This window comes from Arachis stenosperma, chromosome 4, assembly GCF_014773155.1.
Source record: "Arachis stenosperma cultivar V10309 chromosome 4, arast.V10309.gnm1.PFL2, whole genome shotgun sequence".
In the NCBI taxonomy this organism is placed as follows: domain Eukaryota; kingdom Viridiplantae; phylum Streptophyta; class Magnoliopsida; order Fabales; family Fabaceae; genus Arachis; species Arachis stenosperma.
Window position 1 is genome coordinate 1,589,320 of NC_080380.1, and position 12,794 is coordinate 1,602,113.

The 12,794-nt window shown below is 30.1% G+C and overlaps 2 protein-coding genes across 3 annotated transcripts; one reads left to right on the top strand and one right to left on the bottom strand.

The window, feature by feature from the left end:
* Positions 1 to 548: 548 nt before the first annotated feature.
* LOC130973480 (oil body-associated protein 1A-like) lies at positions 549 to 3,017 on the top strand. Its single transcript, XM_057898031.1, has 3 exons — positions 549 to 676; positions 1,923 to 2,326; positions 2,833 to 3,017. Exons 1-3 carry the CDS (start codon positions 549 to 551, stop codon positions 3,015 to 3,017), a joined length of 717 nt encoding a protein of 238 aa, XP_057754014.1.
* A 2,180-nt stretch (positions 3,018 to 5,197) lies between these two features.
* Positions 5,198 to 12,794, bottom strand: LOC130973475 (uncharacterized). Of its 2 annotated transcripts, XM_057898026.1 has the most exons (11): positions 12,367 to 12,794; positions 11,230 to 11,389; positions 10,302 to 10,363; positions 10,009 to 10,086; positions 9,852 to 9,933; positions 9,593 to 9,713; positions 9,240 to 9,321; positions 8,198 to 8,301; positions 7,213 to 7,291; positions 6,919 to 6,969; positions 5,198 to 5,513 (listed from the first exon to the last, which is right to left on the bottom strand). In XM_057898026.1, exons 1-11 carry the CDS (start codon positions 12,673 to 12,675, stop codon positions 5,430 to 5,432), a joined length of 1,212 nt encoding a protein of 403 aa, XP_057754009.1. In that variant the 5' UTR covers positions 12,676 to 12,794; the 3' UTR covers positions 5,198 to 5,429. The 2 variants fall into 2 exon arrangements, with proteins under 2 accessions (XP_057754009.1, XP_057754010.1); XM_057898027.1 differs by lacking the exon at positions 10,009 to 10,086 and having other exon boundaries at positions 9,852 to 10,001; positions 10,292 to 10,363.

Genomic DNA, 12,794 nt, shown 5'->3' on the forward strand with positions numbered 1-12,794 from the left:
AAGGCTAGAGGCTAGAGGCTGAGGGAATGGCGTCGGTTGTGATTTGAAAGGGAAGTTTTGTTAAGCATAAGGTTGGTCCAATTTCAATTAAGCATTATTTATTATATATTATATATCACAACTTGACACAACTAAAATATATAGCACAATTTGAATTAATTTTCAACTTCTTGTTAATTTGTTTTTTCATTAATTAAAATAAATAGATAAATAAATAAAATGATATGAAAAAAATAATTAAAAATTAAAATTTTAACCATTTTTTTAAATATTTATTCCTTGTATAGTTGACTACTTATAGTTATTAACTTAAAATATTAAGTAATCAAAAGGAGACCAACATACAGGCCACGTCTTTAAAATTTGTCAAGTACGTGGATCTCTGCATGCATACAATGCCATTACACATGCCACATGCCATCTTCTTCTGAACAATGATAGAATATAAGTAATGTCAGATACTCAATGTAAGTCACAGCCATGTATATATATATATAAACACATAAATAAAATTGTTACTTGAAAATCAGTGAAAGTTGAAAGCAAAGATGTCGAAGAACAGCAAGAGTAAGGTACCTGGGGAGCCCACAGGAAGTGGCACTTCCTTGCTTGAGACTGCTACGGCTGCCATCCAAGCCTTTGCTCCGGTCAACAAAATCCATCAACATCTTTGTGCGTAAGTAAACTTAGTTATTACTTTGAATTAAGGTTCTTTGTTTTTATTTTTAAAAAAATTTATTATAATTTTAAAAAAATAAGATCTATCCTTTCGTCATATTTTTAACAACTTAGTTATTATCCTAATAAAAATAATAAATTTAATAAAAATATAAATTTATATATCTTATTTTTACTGATTAAGATAAAAATTTATATATCATATTTTTATAAAATTTAAATACATTAATATATAATAATTAATATAATAAAATTTAAACGTAAAATTTTTCACAGACCTATTTAATCCAATTATTGTCCTTAGTAACTTCAACTACTGCAGATTTTATAGAAAAAATAATTCCTTCTTGGAAGTAAGACGAACTGACTCACAGAAATTGAATTTGACTCACAATTTAACTCATTAACAATCGAATCTATTTCTTTAATTCAAACTCGATTCACTAAAAACTCACGAGTAGATTCACCACTCAAATAATAAAGACATAATCTATCATTTTATATTAATAAATTGTAACATATATATTTTAAAATATTTAAAAAAAATAAATTTATATATTATTTATTTATTAATAAATTATAAAATTTTAATTTATATCCTACATCAAAATTTATATAAAAACAAATATAAAATTTTAAATAATTAAAATTATTAATATATATAATTATATATTATTATTTCATATGTATATATAATATTAAAAATATAGATTAAATACATATCATATATGTGTATTAATATATATAATCGCATCATATATGTGTATTAATATATATAATCGAAGAGAGCTGAGTTTATCTAAACTCAAATTCGACTCATTTAATTTATGAGTTCAATTTCAGGTCCAAGTTTGGTTCACGAGTTTAGCCTATCGAATTATTAACGAATCGAATTATTAACGAATCGAATTCGAACTGGCTCATGAACTAGTTTGACTCACTTTCAGTCCTACTCTTAATTGTGGTAGTAATCTATTATTTTCTTTTAATCTCGAAATAATATTGGTTGTTTCTATTTAATCTTTTCTCAAAATGATACTATTTCTTTTTTATGATATTACTATCATTTTTACGATACTTTTGGAGATATGATATTCAATATAATTTTTAATTTTTAATTTTAATTACTTTAAAAATATTATAAAGATTAAAAAGTGATATCTAAAATTGATACTCCTCTTAATAAACATGAGTTGAACATGCATTAACATTCATGTATGAACCAATTCGCAATTTGCATGTAGGTTTCACTTCTACTCTCACGACATGACCCGCCAAGTGGAGGCACACCACTTCTGCGGCCACCAGAACGAGGAGATGAGGCAGTGCCTCATCTACGACAGCCCCGAAGCCAATGCTAGACTCATTGGCCTCGAGTACATTGTGTCGGAGAATCTCTTCATGACACTTCCGGACGAGGAAAAGCGCCTTTGGCACTCGCACGAGTACGAGGTCAAGAGCGGTTTACTCGTCACGCCGGGGATCCCCGGCCCTATAGAGCGCCGGGACCTGGAGTCGGTTTGCAAGACTTATGGTAAAGTTTACCATTTTTGGCAAGTTGACAAAGGTGACTGTCTCCCTCTTGGGGTGCCTCAGCTCATGATGGCATTTACTAGAGATGGCCAGGTCTACAAAGAGCTTGTACAAAGTATGTTTATATCTTGTCCTTTTATTTATAATATTCTTTTATGATTGTGATAAATTGGTCTTAGAGCTCCTGTATGGCAAGTGTACCTAACTGTAGAACAAGAAATATGGTGAGTTTTTAAGGGAAAAAATGTAAATAATTTTTTTAAAGTTTTTACAAAAAAATAAAAATAATTTAATGTTTGAATATTTTGAGTAAAAGTGTTATTTATTTATCAATTATATTTGAATACAGAAATGTAAAAAAGTTTTTATCTCTTTATTGTGTTAAAATGTTTTTAAAATATTTTTAAAAATATTTAAAAAAAATATATAAATTATAATTTTTAATAATGATGTTTTTTATTTTTACTGTTTTTATTTTTATTATTAAATATTTATTAAACAGAATAAAAAATTTATTACAAAAATATTTTTTTAGTAATTTAATGGAACTTAAATAAAATTATATAGTCATACTTGATAAATAAAATGAAGGTAAAGCGTTTGTTGTTGTTATATGTGTAGATTGCGGCAAGCGTTTGGGCGTGGATCACGAGAAAGAGAGAATGAACAGAGAGTATATGAAAGGACCCGAACATGGAATTGATCCATTGGCCAATGGTGGAGGTAAAGGTCTTAAGACTGTTCTTAGAGAGGTCCATCTCCCAAAGAATCAACCTCCTTCATCTGCCACCAGGGTCTTTGTTTGAACAATCATCATATATCTGGTGATGATGAAGATGATGCACAACTTGTATAATTATTAACAATGATCATAACATTATATGTATGAGGAGTAGGGATCTCTTAATCCAAAGATGCCGTCTTTTATTAGCACTTAATTACCTTAGGATCAGTTTGAGAATAAAGGGTATAAAGTGTTGTGAAGAACTCATTATGTATTGGGAATCATATATGTTTAATTTGTTAATAATATGATAATAGCACGACAAGCGTCAGGCTTCATAGTTAGCGAGTCTTATACTCTATGTATGTGTCTAGTGATTGAAGTCAAATGGGATTATGAGGTGATTTTCTTTCAGCTCAAGTGGCATCATAAAACAGAATTTTGTGACGGGTAGTTACTAGAAAACTAATGGTCTAAGTGTACGAATTATAAAAGGAACATTACTCATATTATCCAGAATAATCATCCGAAATATCTCAGGTTATGAAACTACTCTTGACTTTTCGGATCTAGAGTTTTAATACCATGTCATGATACTACTTATTTTAAAAAATTCAGTTAATGAAAAAAAGTAACATTAATGATTATATCTCTAATATTCTCTAAACTTCTATTGTATACATTATACAAATATTCTATTGGCTCTCTATACTTTCTCTTTTGTGACATATAGATTCAGATCACCAAGTCCCTCGTCCCTCGTATGACTTGAGGGACGTTGCGAGAGTGCAGTTACTTGGCAGATAGTTAAAAACTTATGATGTCTTTAGAGTAGGAATTAGAAGATCTCTTTGCTCCCTTGGTTGGAATAATTTCTACTACAGTATTGGTCTTTGAGATATGGTCATCGTGGTTGCCATTGGTGACATTCTTTTTTTATGTCCTCATCCTCGTTAAAACCAATCTTTACTGAGCTAATAGGTCGACCATCCTTTGGACCTTGACTTGTAGCGTAGCATTCATGGCTGGCCAATAACTTGACCTAAATTGGTGGAGGAGGGAGTGGAATTTGCTCATCAACCATGGTCAAAGTCCTGCAAAAAAAAAGAGGAATAATAAGTGGAAAAAAGAAAACATAGGTAACGTTAAGGTCGGCTCCATAGGGGAACCAAATGTTCTTGCTACTGAGGGTTTTGTCTGAGATATAGCTCGTTATAGAAAGGGAGACGCTGTCCTGTCTTCTCTACAAATAAGGTATACATCGGAGTTTAAAGAACACCAAATGGGGTGAATACCTGCAAAAGGTAATTCGACGTTTAAGTCAGTAATAATTCAAAGAAGAAAGTAAGAGTGACTTAAGTGAGTATTAGATTTTTAGATGTATTCTTTTATCTTGCTTTACTTTATACAAACTTATAGAAAAATGACCGTTTTCGAATATCTTGATTGTCGAGATATTAGTGAGCACGTGTGGACTATAGTGCAGTTATGTTTGAAGTACCAACATCTTTTTTAACTACTTCACCGAACTACTAGGGGTGATGTGTGAGAAGGTTATTGTTTTTTTGTTTTACTTAAATGATTATATCTATTTATTTGACTTGTTCACCGAACTATAGGCGACAATTATTGAATAATACAGGATAGATTAGATTGTAAAGGTGGAGTTATAGATATAACGGCCGAGTTATATGTAACGTGAGTAGTGAATAGTGATTATTTATGAGCCACACAAATTCTAACATTCTTTTGACCTAATTTATGTGCTGATGAGTCGCAATCCCATACTTTATAATAGGTCAAAATATTTTGAAATTGATTTGCACTTTGTCCGAAGAGTTATTCAGCAGCAAGCACATGTTGTGCACATTTCTTCCTTTGATCAAATTGCCGATGTACTTACAATATCTCTGTCCCATGATGCCTTTGTTCGTTTTATGACCAAATTGAGGCTGGTTTCACAACCCTCCTCAGTTTGAGAGGAGATGTTAGGAATAAATGGTAGTTATGCTTATGCTAATCAGCTGAGTTGGCAAAGTGATTATTCTGTTAAAAGTTAGTTGGTTACTCGTTAGCTATTAAAATTGCTATACAAGACATGAAATTAGAGTAACAACATGATTGATAGTCACTCTTTTAATTACAATTCTGCTTTCTCTCTCAACTTCTTCTTCCTTTTTCATCCCTGAAGGATTTCTGATACCATCTCATAAACATAATATAAGCTGTACATAATATCGAGCATGCAAGCATACATCAGTGTGAATAAGAAGATTTTTTGTTACTGATGTCAATTGAGTCAATTATATCGTAAATGAATTGGTAAAATTTCGAATGATTGAATAACTGAACTATATGGAGTGTCTCTGCAAGAAACCTTTTTGTGAGTTAAGTCACAACACCAACTAGAAAATATTATTTTTTTTACAATATATTATATGATGCCAAATCACTGTACAATCATTGTGGAGTTTCTCAGTGACTCAAAATCAATTTAGGGGACACGTTCTAATACTCGTTGTAAGGCCTTTTTGATACCTTCCTGATCTAGTGACGTTGTCAAATGTACCTCCTGAACCTGCAAATAAATTATAAAATATGTTTTATATATAACTACAAAAAATAATCTTTACGAAAATATTTAGTAACAACAAAGAATTAGCCAAAAACAGGCCGAATTTACAAGTTCTGACTGTTTTTTCTGTTTTTTTCTCCCTGGCATTATCGTTATTCGTAATACTCACAAATCACATGTCTTATTATTTGTAAACTCTGTTTTCTATTCTCTTTTTCCACATTTCTTTTAATTATTTCCTTTATTTTTAAATGAGAAATGCTAGAAGACTAATACTTTTATTAATTTTAGCCAATATTTTAGACCAACGCCTTATTTATATACTATTAGAATTTAGAATTTAGTATTTAGTATTTAGTAATTAGAGTTAGTCAAGTATTGGCAAAAAATAATAAATTTTATTGGTGTTATAACATTGCTTTTTTAAAATTATCAAAGATTTCTAGAATCCTGTCAATAAGAAAAGTGATCAATACAAAATGATTGAAAATGGTCATGTTGAATTAAGATTGGAAATGATTTGTTATGATGAGAAACAAATACAGCCATTTTTAATTCAGTGTGTAGGTACCAATCATAATGAAGGGCCTAGATTATATAAAGTTCTGGCTTTGATGAGAAAGAAAAGAAGATGACAACATCTTAGTACTAATTATTGACAAGGACAGAGTTTAATCAAGGCAAAAAAAACCTGGTACCAATCAAGTAGGACAAGGACACTGCAATATGGCAAAGGCTTTCACACTCAAGGCAAGGAAAAAGAAACTAGAGCTTAGAGAAGTCAATGCATATGAGAGTCTATACTCTTCTTTTTTCCTATTCAGTTCAGATTGCAGATTTCTATATCAACTTAGGTTCTTAGGCTGTGTATAAGAAAAAACCACCAGAGAAAAGGCAAGAGATATTAGGAAGAAAGACATGTTCTAGTTTTTAGATTCATCTCGCGGTTTTCGGAATTTTTCTTCCTGTAGGAATCAGATTCTGGTTCCATTTTTTTTGGCTTTTGGATTGGTGAATGTAATAAAATTTTGTTAGAGATATAACAATTTATGTTGCTTCTTCCTATCAGCTTAAATCTTTGCGATGAGTGGTTTCATGATATGATATCAGAGCTCTATATCCGAAAGATGAAGAGTTTGATCTTTGGTGAATCCAGAAAAATTCAAATCCTCCTTTCTCAATGCCTCTAAAAACCTTAGAAGTCTAATATCTAATTATTTAACTAACTCAATGATGTTATATCTGTAATCAAGATTCTGAAAACCAAATCGATCATCGAACCGCTCTAGTTATTGGTTCATTGGTTCATAGGTTCAACCGATTTGACCAGCTGGTCTGAACCGGTTTTCAGAACCTTGTCTGTAATACACTATATAAGAGTTCATGCTACAAAGAGGTTTTATTTTACCTGTCTTCCCGCCCTAGCAAGGAGGGTAAATCTTTGATTTACTGGAGGTGCCTAGAAAACATAAATAAATAAATACAAGATAAAAAAAAGAATGTGAACAACTTCGATAATATTAGGACATCAGAATTTATTGTATTTTATCATTACTAGTTATCAACTTATTCATTTAGTATAGTAATTCAATAATATATTTTTTTATATTTTTAATTATTGATGACTAATGGATAGTCAAAAACAATAAATTTTAATGATTCTCTAACATTACTCAAAAGAAAATTATTTAAAAAAACTCACATTAGAGAGCCAAAGTTGCAAGTCTTGTGAGACAACCCGTTTTTCAAATCCTTGACGGCTTATTCTTGCTTCATCAATTCTGTCACATGAATAATATCATCGTACCATCAACAGAAACTTCTTCATATGCCTTTTATATATCATCATTTGAAGGAACAATATAACAAAAGTATATATATTTTTCTGAAAATAAAATACTTCTTTTAAAATAGAAGTAGAAAGCATTTTGTATTTAGGTATATTTATAAAATTGTTTTTTTATTAGAATTACAAACAGTTAAATTATTTTGAGATAGGAAATATATAAGTACTTTTTGAATAAAATTACAATTATTGTCATGAGGAAAAATTATTTAACATAACATGATTGTTTAAAAAATTAAAAGAGATAATTATTTTATTATACATTTACTTATTGGTATAAAATAACATAATTACATAATACTAATTATGTGCTTTTTTTCGTGATGTTTTAAATAAAATTATTTTATTTTATTAATAGTATACATTAAATTATCAATATATCAAATTTGTAATGTGAGAAATATTTTACAATAGATAAATAAACATATAGCATTTGTTTTGAGATACTGAAACAGAGACTGAGAGACTGAGACACAGTATCATGTTTGTTGGTTCAGAGACTGGTACTAAAATTTCTGTCTCTGTCCTCAAAATTTCAGTATTTCAGTACCTCTAAAAAGTGGGGACACATGGGACTAAAATTTTTAGAGATAAAGTCCGAAACTTTAATAACATTTTATACCTAAAATACCTTCATTTCAATTAATTAATTCTAATTTTACCCTTTGTACAAATTAAATTAGAACTTCATTCTTATTTCAATTTCTGTTTCTCACTTCGCACCAAACAGAATACTCTCTTTCTCTTAGTCTCTATCTCTCAGTCTCAGGCTTTCGGTCTCTATCTCTCCACCAAACGCTACCTATTAGAAAACAAGAGACAATAACGCATGGAAACATACCCATCCTCCTGTTTGAGCTCTTCAAGGATTGCTTCAAGCCCCGGAAGAGGCTCAATAGTACCACTTTCACTATCACTAGAAGAATCAGGATCAGCTATACCATCCTATAATATACAAAATATAACTTAAATAAGGCATAGCCATTTAGATTTTTGAGTAATTTTGCCATGGATTTATAAGTCTTAGAAAAAAAAAATCAAGTTCCTCAAGAATTGAAATTTGAAATACTGAAAAATTACATTGTTGGGTAAAATTTATCCTCTTCTGTTGGGATTTATACATCCAATATTGCAATTTTTTGAGGTACTTTACTTTATATTTTTTTCCCTTAGGAACCTATAAGTTCGTTGCAAAAAAATTTCAAAGACTTAATTTTGAACTTTATTTTTTCTTTGGAGATATGTAAGTTAGTCAAAAAATACCCCAAAAATCTATTTATCTTATTACTCTAAATAAATTAAATAAGACTGAGAAAAATGAATAAATATTTAAATTAATCATTAAGAAGTCTCTGAAAATTACTCTTTACAGATTAGTTCTCATGTCGCTTTTAATAAAATTTTTAATATGCGTGATAGACAAATAAGCATATAAATTTTATTATTAAATAATTAGGTCTCTAAAAAATATCATTATAGAACAACTTAGTCTTTCTTAAAAATTACAGAAAAACCAATTCATCTGAGAGTAATTCTCATAAAATTTTAGAATAATAAAAGTTTGTTGGGTGAATAGTTTGTAACTTTAGTTTAAAAGGTTTGCAGGTCTTTTTTACCATTGAACTAAATTATATGGCTGAGACAGTATTACTAATCAATTTTTCCAACCAGAAACAGAATAGAAACAAAATCATCCACCCAAATTCTTTGAAATACATACATAACATTGGAAAGCTTTCAAATATACCGATATACCGGTGTTTTAGTGATTTTTAACAGTTAAAAATCACTAAAACACCGGTATATCGGTACATTTAAAAATAGCATACAATAATAACATAACTAAATGCATACAAGGAATCATAGATACAGTTCATACAAACCTGTGGTATTACTTTGTCCAGAGTTTCTAGAAGTGGATCTTCTTCTAACTGTTTAATTGACAGTGTAATCCTTGATTTTTCTCTGCAACAAGTTTGACAAGTTAAAATGTAGTTCCCCATGCAAAATAAAATTCTTTTAAAAACCAGGGTAAGCTACCAAAATTTTCGTACAAAAATTTTCTCAAAATATTATAAAACATGACAAAAATAACTAAAAAAAATAATATTTTTTTTAAGTAGCAAACGATGCTTGTATTTGGATAAAAATATTTCATTTTTCTAATTATACTTACAGAAAACTACATTAAAATCTAATCTCTAAAGCATGTTTTGAGAATATATAGAACGATTACCTATCAACACCAATAACTTTGACCCTCACTTGATCACCTTCTTTTAAGATGTCTCTTACATCTTGAACTAGATCCCATGATACTTCTGAGATGTGTACTAATCCGGTAAGGTGATAAAGACCTGCATCATACTGTATTTGTTTGGTATTAAAATACATTGACATCCAATTAAGTGCTGCTATATAGATAATACGGCAGCACTTAATTGGATTTCACTGACAGTGTAAAGTAGTTAAACTTGACGATTAGGAGTTATTACCATCCGGGAAGCGCAAATGAACGAATGCACCGTAGTCCTCGACCGAGCCAACTCTTGCTTCGAAAATGTCCCCTACTTTGACCTGCCCTGAATATTTGGACCAAGAAGCTTCTTTCTCAGAGAAGATCAATTTCCTTTTATCTTCATCTGCTAGGACCTGCCCTGAATATTTGGACCAAGAAGCTTCTTTCTCAGAGAAGATCAATTTCCTTTTATCTTCATCTGCTAGAATGACCTAAAATTAGAAGAAGAAGCTACAAATCATTTATAAATTCAAATGCATAAACCATAGGATAAAACAAATATTTGATGCAAGTAGCAGATACAAATGCATTCATCATATTTCAAGGTTCAAAAACTCACTTTTTTTAGTAGATTTTTTTTTTTTTTTTGCTTCAAAAGATAAAATGATAACGTGTAGCATCTGTCATTAAAATAACAATAATGTACCTTCACTGATATGATTGAACCATGCAAACCTTTAGCAATATCTTGGATAGGTTTCTGTGGTTCTACACAAAAGTATAAAAACTACAATAAGGCAACAATTGCAACTCTATTTGCTACTATGACTAAACAAATAGTTACTTATACACACAAATGAGTAAGCATCAAGCTTAATAAACATTAGCAAATGTTGAATCAGTAAAATGTTATAAGCATGCTGTGTTTGGTACTATTAGAGATATAACCATTCATGTTGCCTCTTCCTATTAGTTTAAATTTTTGGAAAGAGTACTTTCACGATATGGTATCAGAGTTTTTTGTCCGAAAAATCAAGAGTTCGATCTTTAGTGATCATCAAAAGTGAAAAAAAAAATAGCACAAGGTAAATGGAAAAAGAAAAAAGAAAGCCTATGTAAAAGTCAAGCAAATCCAAAAAGAGGTTCTTGCTTGAAAAAGAGTGTCAGAAATATAACCATTTATATTGCCTCTTTCTATCAGCTTAAACTTTTAGTAGTTTCAAGATAGGTACATAAGCTATGGAACTCTTGCATTGAGAGTTAGCTACGAAAAGGGTTATTAAATAAGGTGAATCGAGATAAATAATAACAGTATTGTACCAAATACTAATATATGACAGAAGCAACCAAAATTGCCAACTAGTTAATGAAACAACTATGGTAACTAGTTGGCAATTTAGGGTGTTTGGTTTGCATTTTTATTTTCTGCTCTATGCTTTTTGGATTTTGTGAACTATATACGTGTACACCAAAATTAGCCACTAAAGTCGGCCAGTATAAAATACACGTTAGAATACAAATACACATTGAAAATAAACTAAACCACACATGTATTTATACAATATATTAGTTGCTAATTTTAGTAATCGATTTTAGTATACAAATAGCATTTTTGTTCGTCTTTGTGGGGATACCTTTGGAGGAATGGATTGGGCTGAGCTGTGGGAATGGGAGAAAGCCGACAATAGAATAAAAGCGAACAAGGAGGCCTCCGGCATTAAAGCCTTCAATCCTACCATTGTGGATCACTCCATTCTCTTTGTGCTCCTTTGCAACCTTCCAATCTGACGATCTCTACTTCATTGCAGAAATTTAGTATCAGATAAGTTTGCTAAGCTACTTACTTATATGTTGTTACCCTCCATCAAGGTTTCATCAAAATATATAAATCATGTGCTTCAGAATTCATGATATTTTGATTCCATATTAGCACCAGAAACGCATTAAAAAAAAATAGTCAAATTTTGTATTAGTGCTAATTGCTAAATCATAACATACGTAAAGGAGTTTACACTATCATGTAATTAAAACTAAAATTTATTATATGTATGACCTTTGAAGTAGTATGTGAGGATTAAGTCAAAGAAACGTAGCAATACTATGCTACGTGTACCGTGTACACTAAAATCGGCCATCAAAATCAACTATCAGTATAAAATATATGTTAGAATATAAATACACATTAAAAATAAATTAAACCACATATGTATTTATATACAAATACATTAATGACTGGTTTAGTGGCTATTTTAGTGTACGAATAGCATTTTTATATAATATATTTGTGTAAAACTTTTTTTGTTTTTGGTCATTACTTAGTCATCAACTCAATTTCTTTAATTCAATTCTTTTAGACTAGTAATCCAACAATATATTTTATTTCATATTAATGCTATTGAAGTATTTTTGTTAATTAAATCCAATAAATTGGTTTAGCATTAACAAAAATTAATTATAAATAGCATTGCTCCAAAACTTATTGTTTAACTTGATTCAGAAAAAAATTTGAATATATAATATTACTCAATTTTTAAACATTGATGACAAATTAATGAACAAAAATAATAAATTTCATGGCTCTCTAACATTCCTCTTTAAATATATACTCCTACAAATAAGAAAAAACAGGTGAAAACTCTCAACTTCATGTAAAATTGATGGTTGAGAATGGTTAGATGATTTGACTGATTTGACTAAATTTTTATCTAACCACTCTCAATCTTTTAACTTTCGCGAATTAAAAAAATATTAAGAAGGAAAAAGAGAAAAACCCGGGCCTGACGAATGTCATCGTCATCTTGTAGCGGCGGTTCCAAAAGAGTAGGGCGTTGATGAAGGAGTCCGCCATCTGGGTTTTGGTCAATCTGGGTACTATTTCCAGAGACGCATATTCTACTTGTGTTATTACAGTTATGGTGCCACTCCCAAGGCGTCTTTGCAGTTAATTTGTGGGGGCATTTTGGGAAACTAAAAGGATAACGATAATAAGTGGTAGTGGTGCAGTAGAGGAGGTCTGGTTGTGAAGAAGGTGTGACTGAGAGGAAAGAGTTTGAGGCAAGCGTTGGAGTGAAGATATGCATTCTTAATTGACTCTTTTTCAACAAAAGGGAAAAAAAAACTAAGTTGATGTGTTCATTATTATATATATCTAATCTCCATTTGGATTATGGTTGTTATGGATATAATATAAGCGATAGGT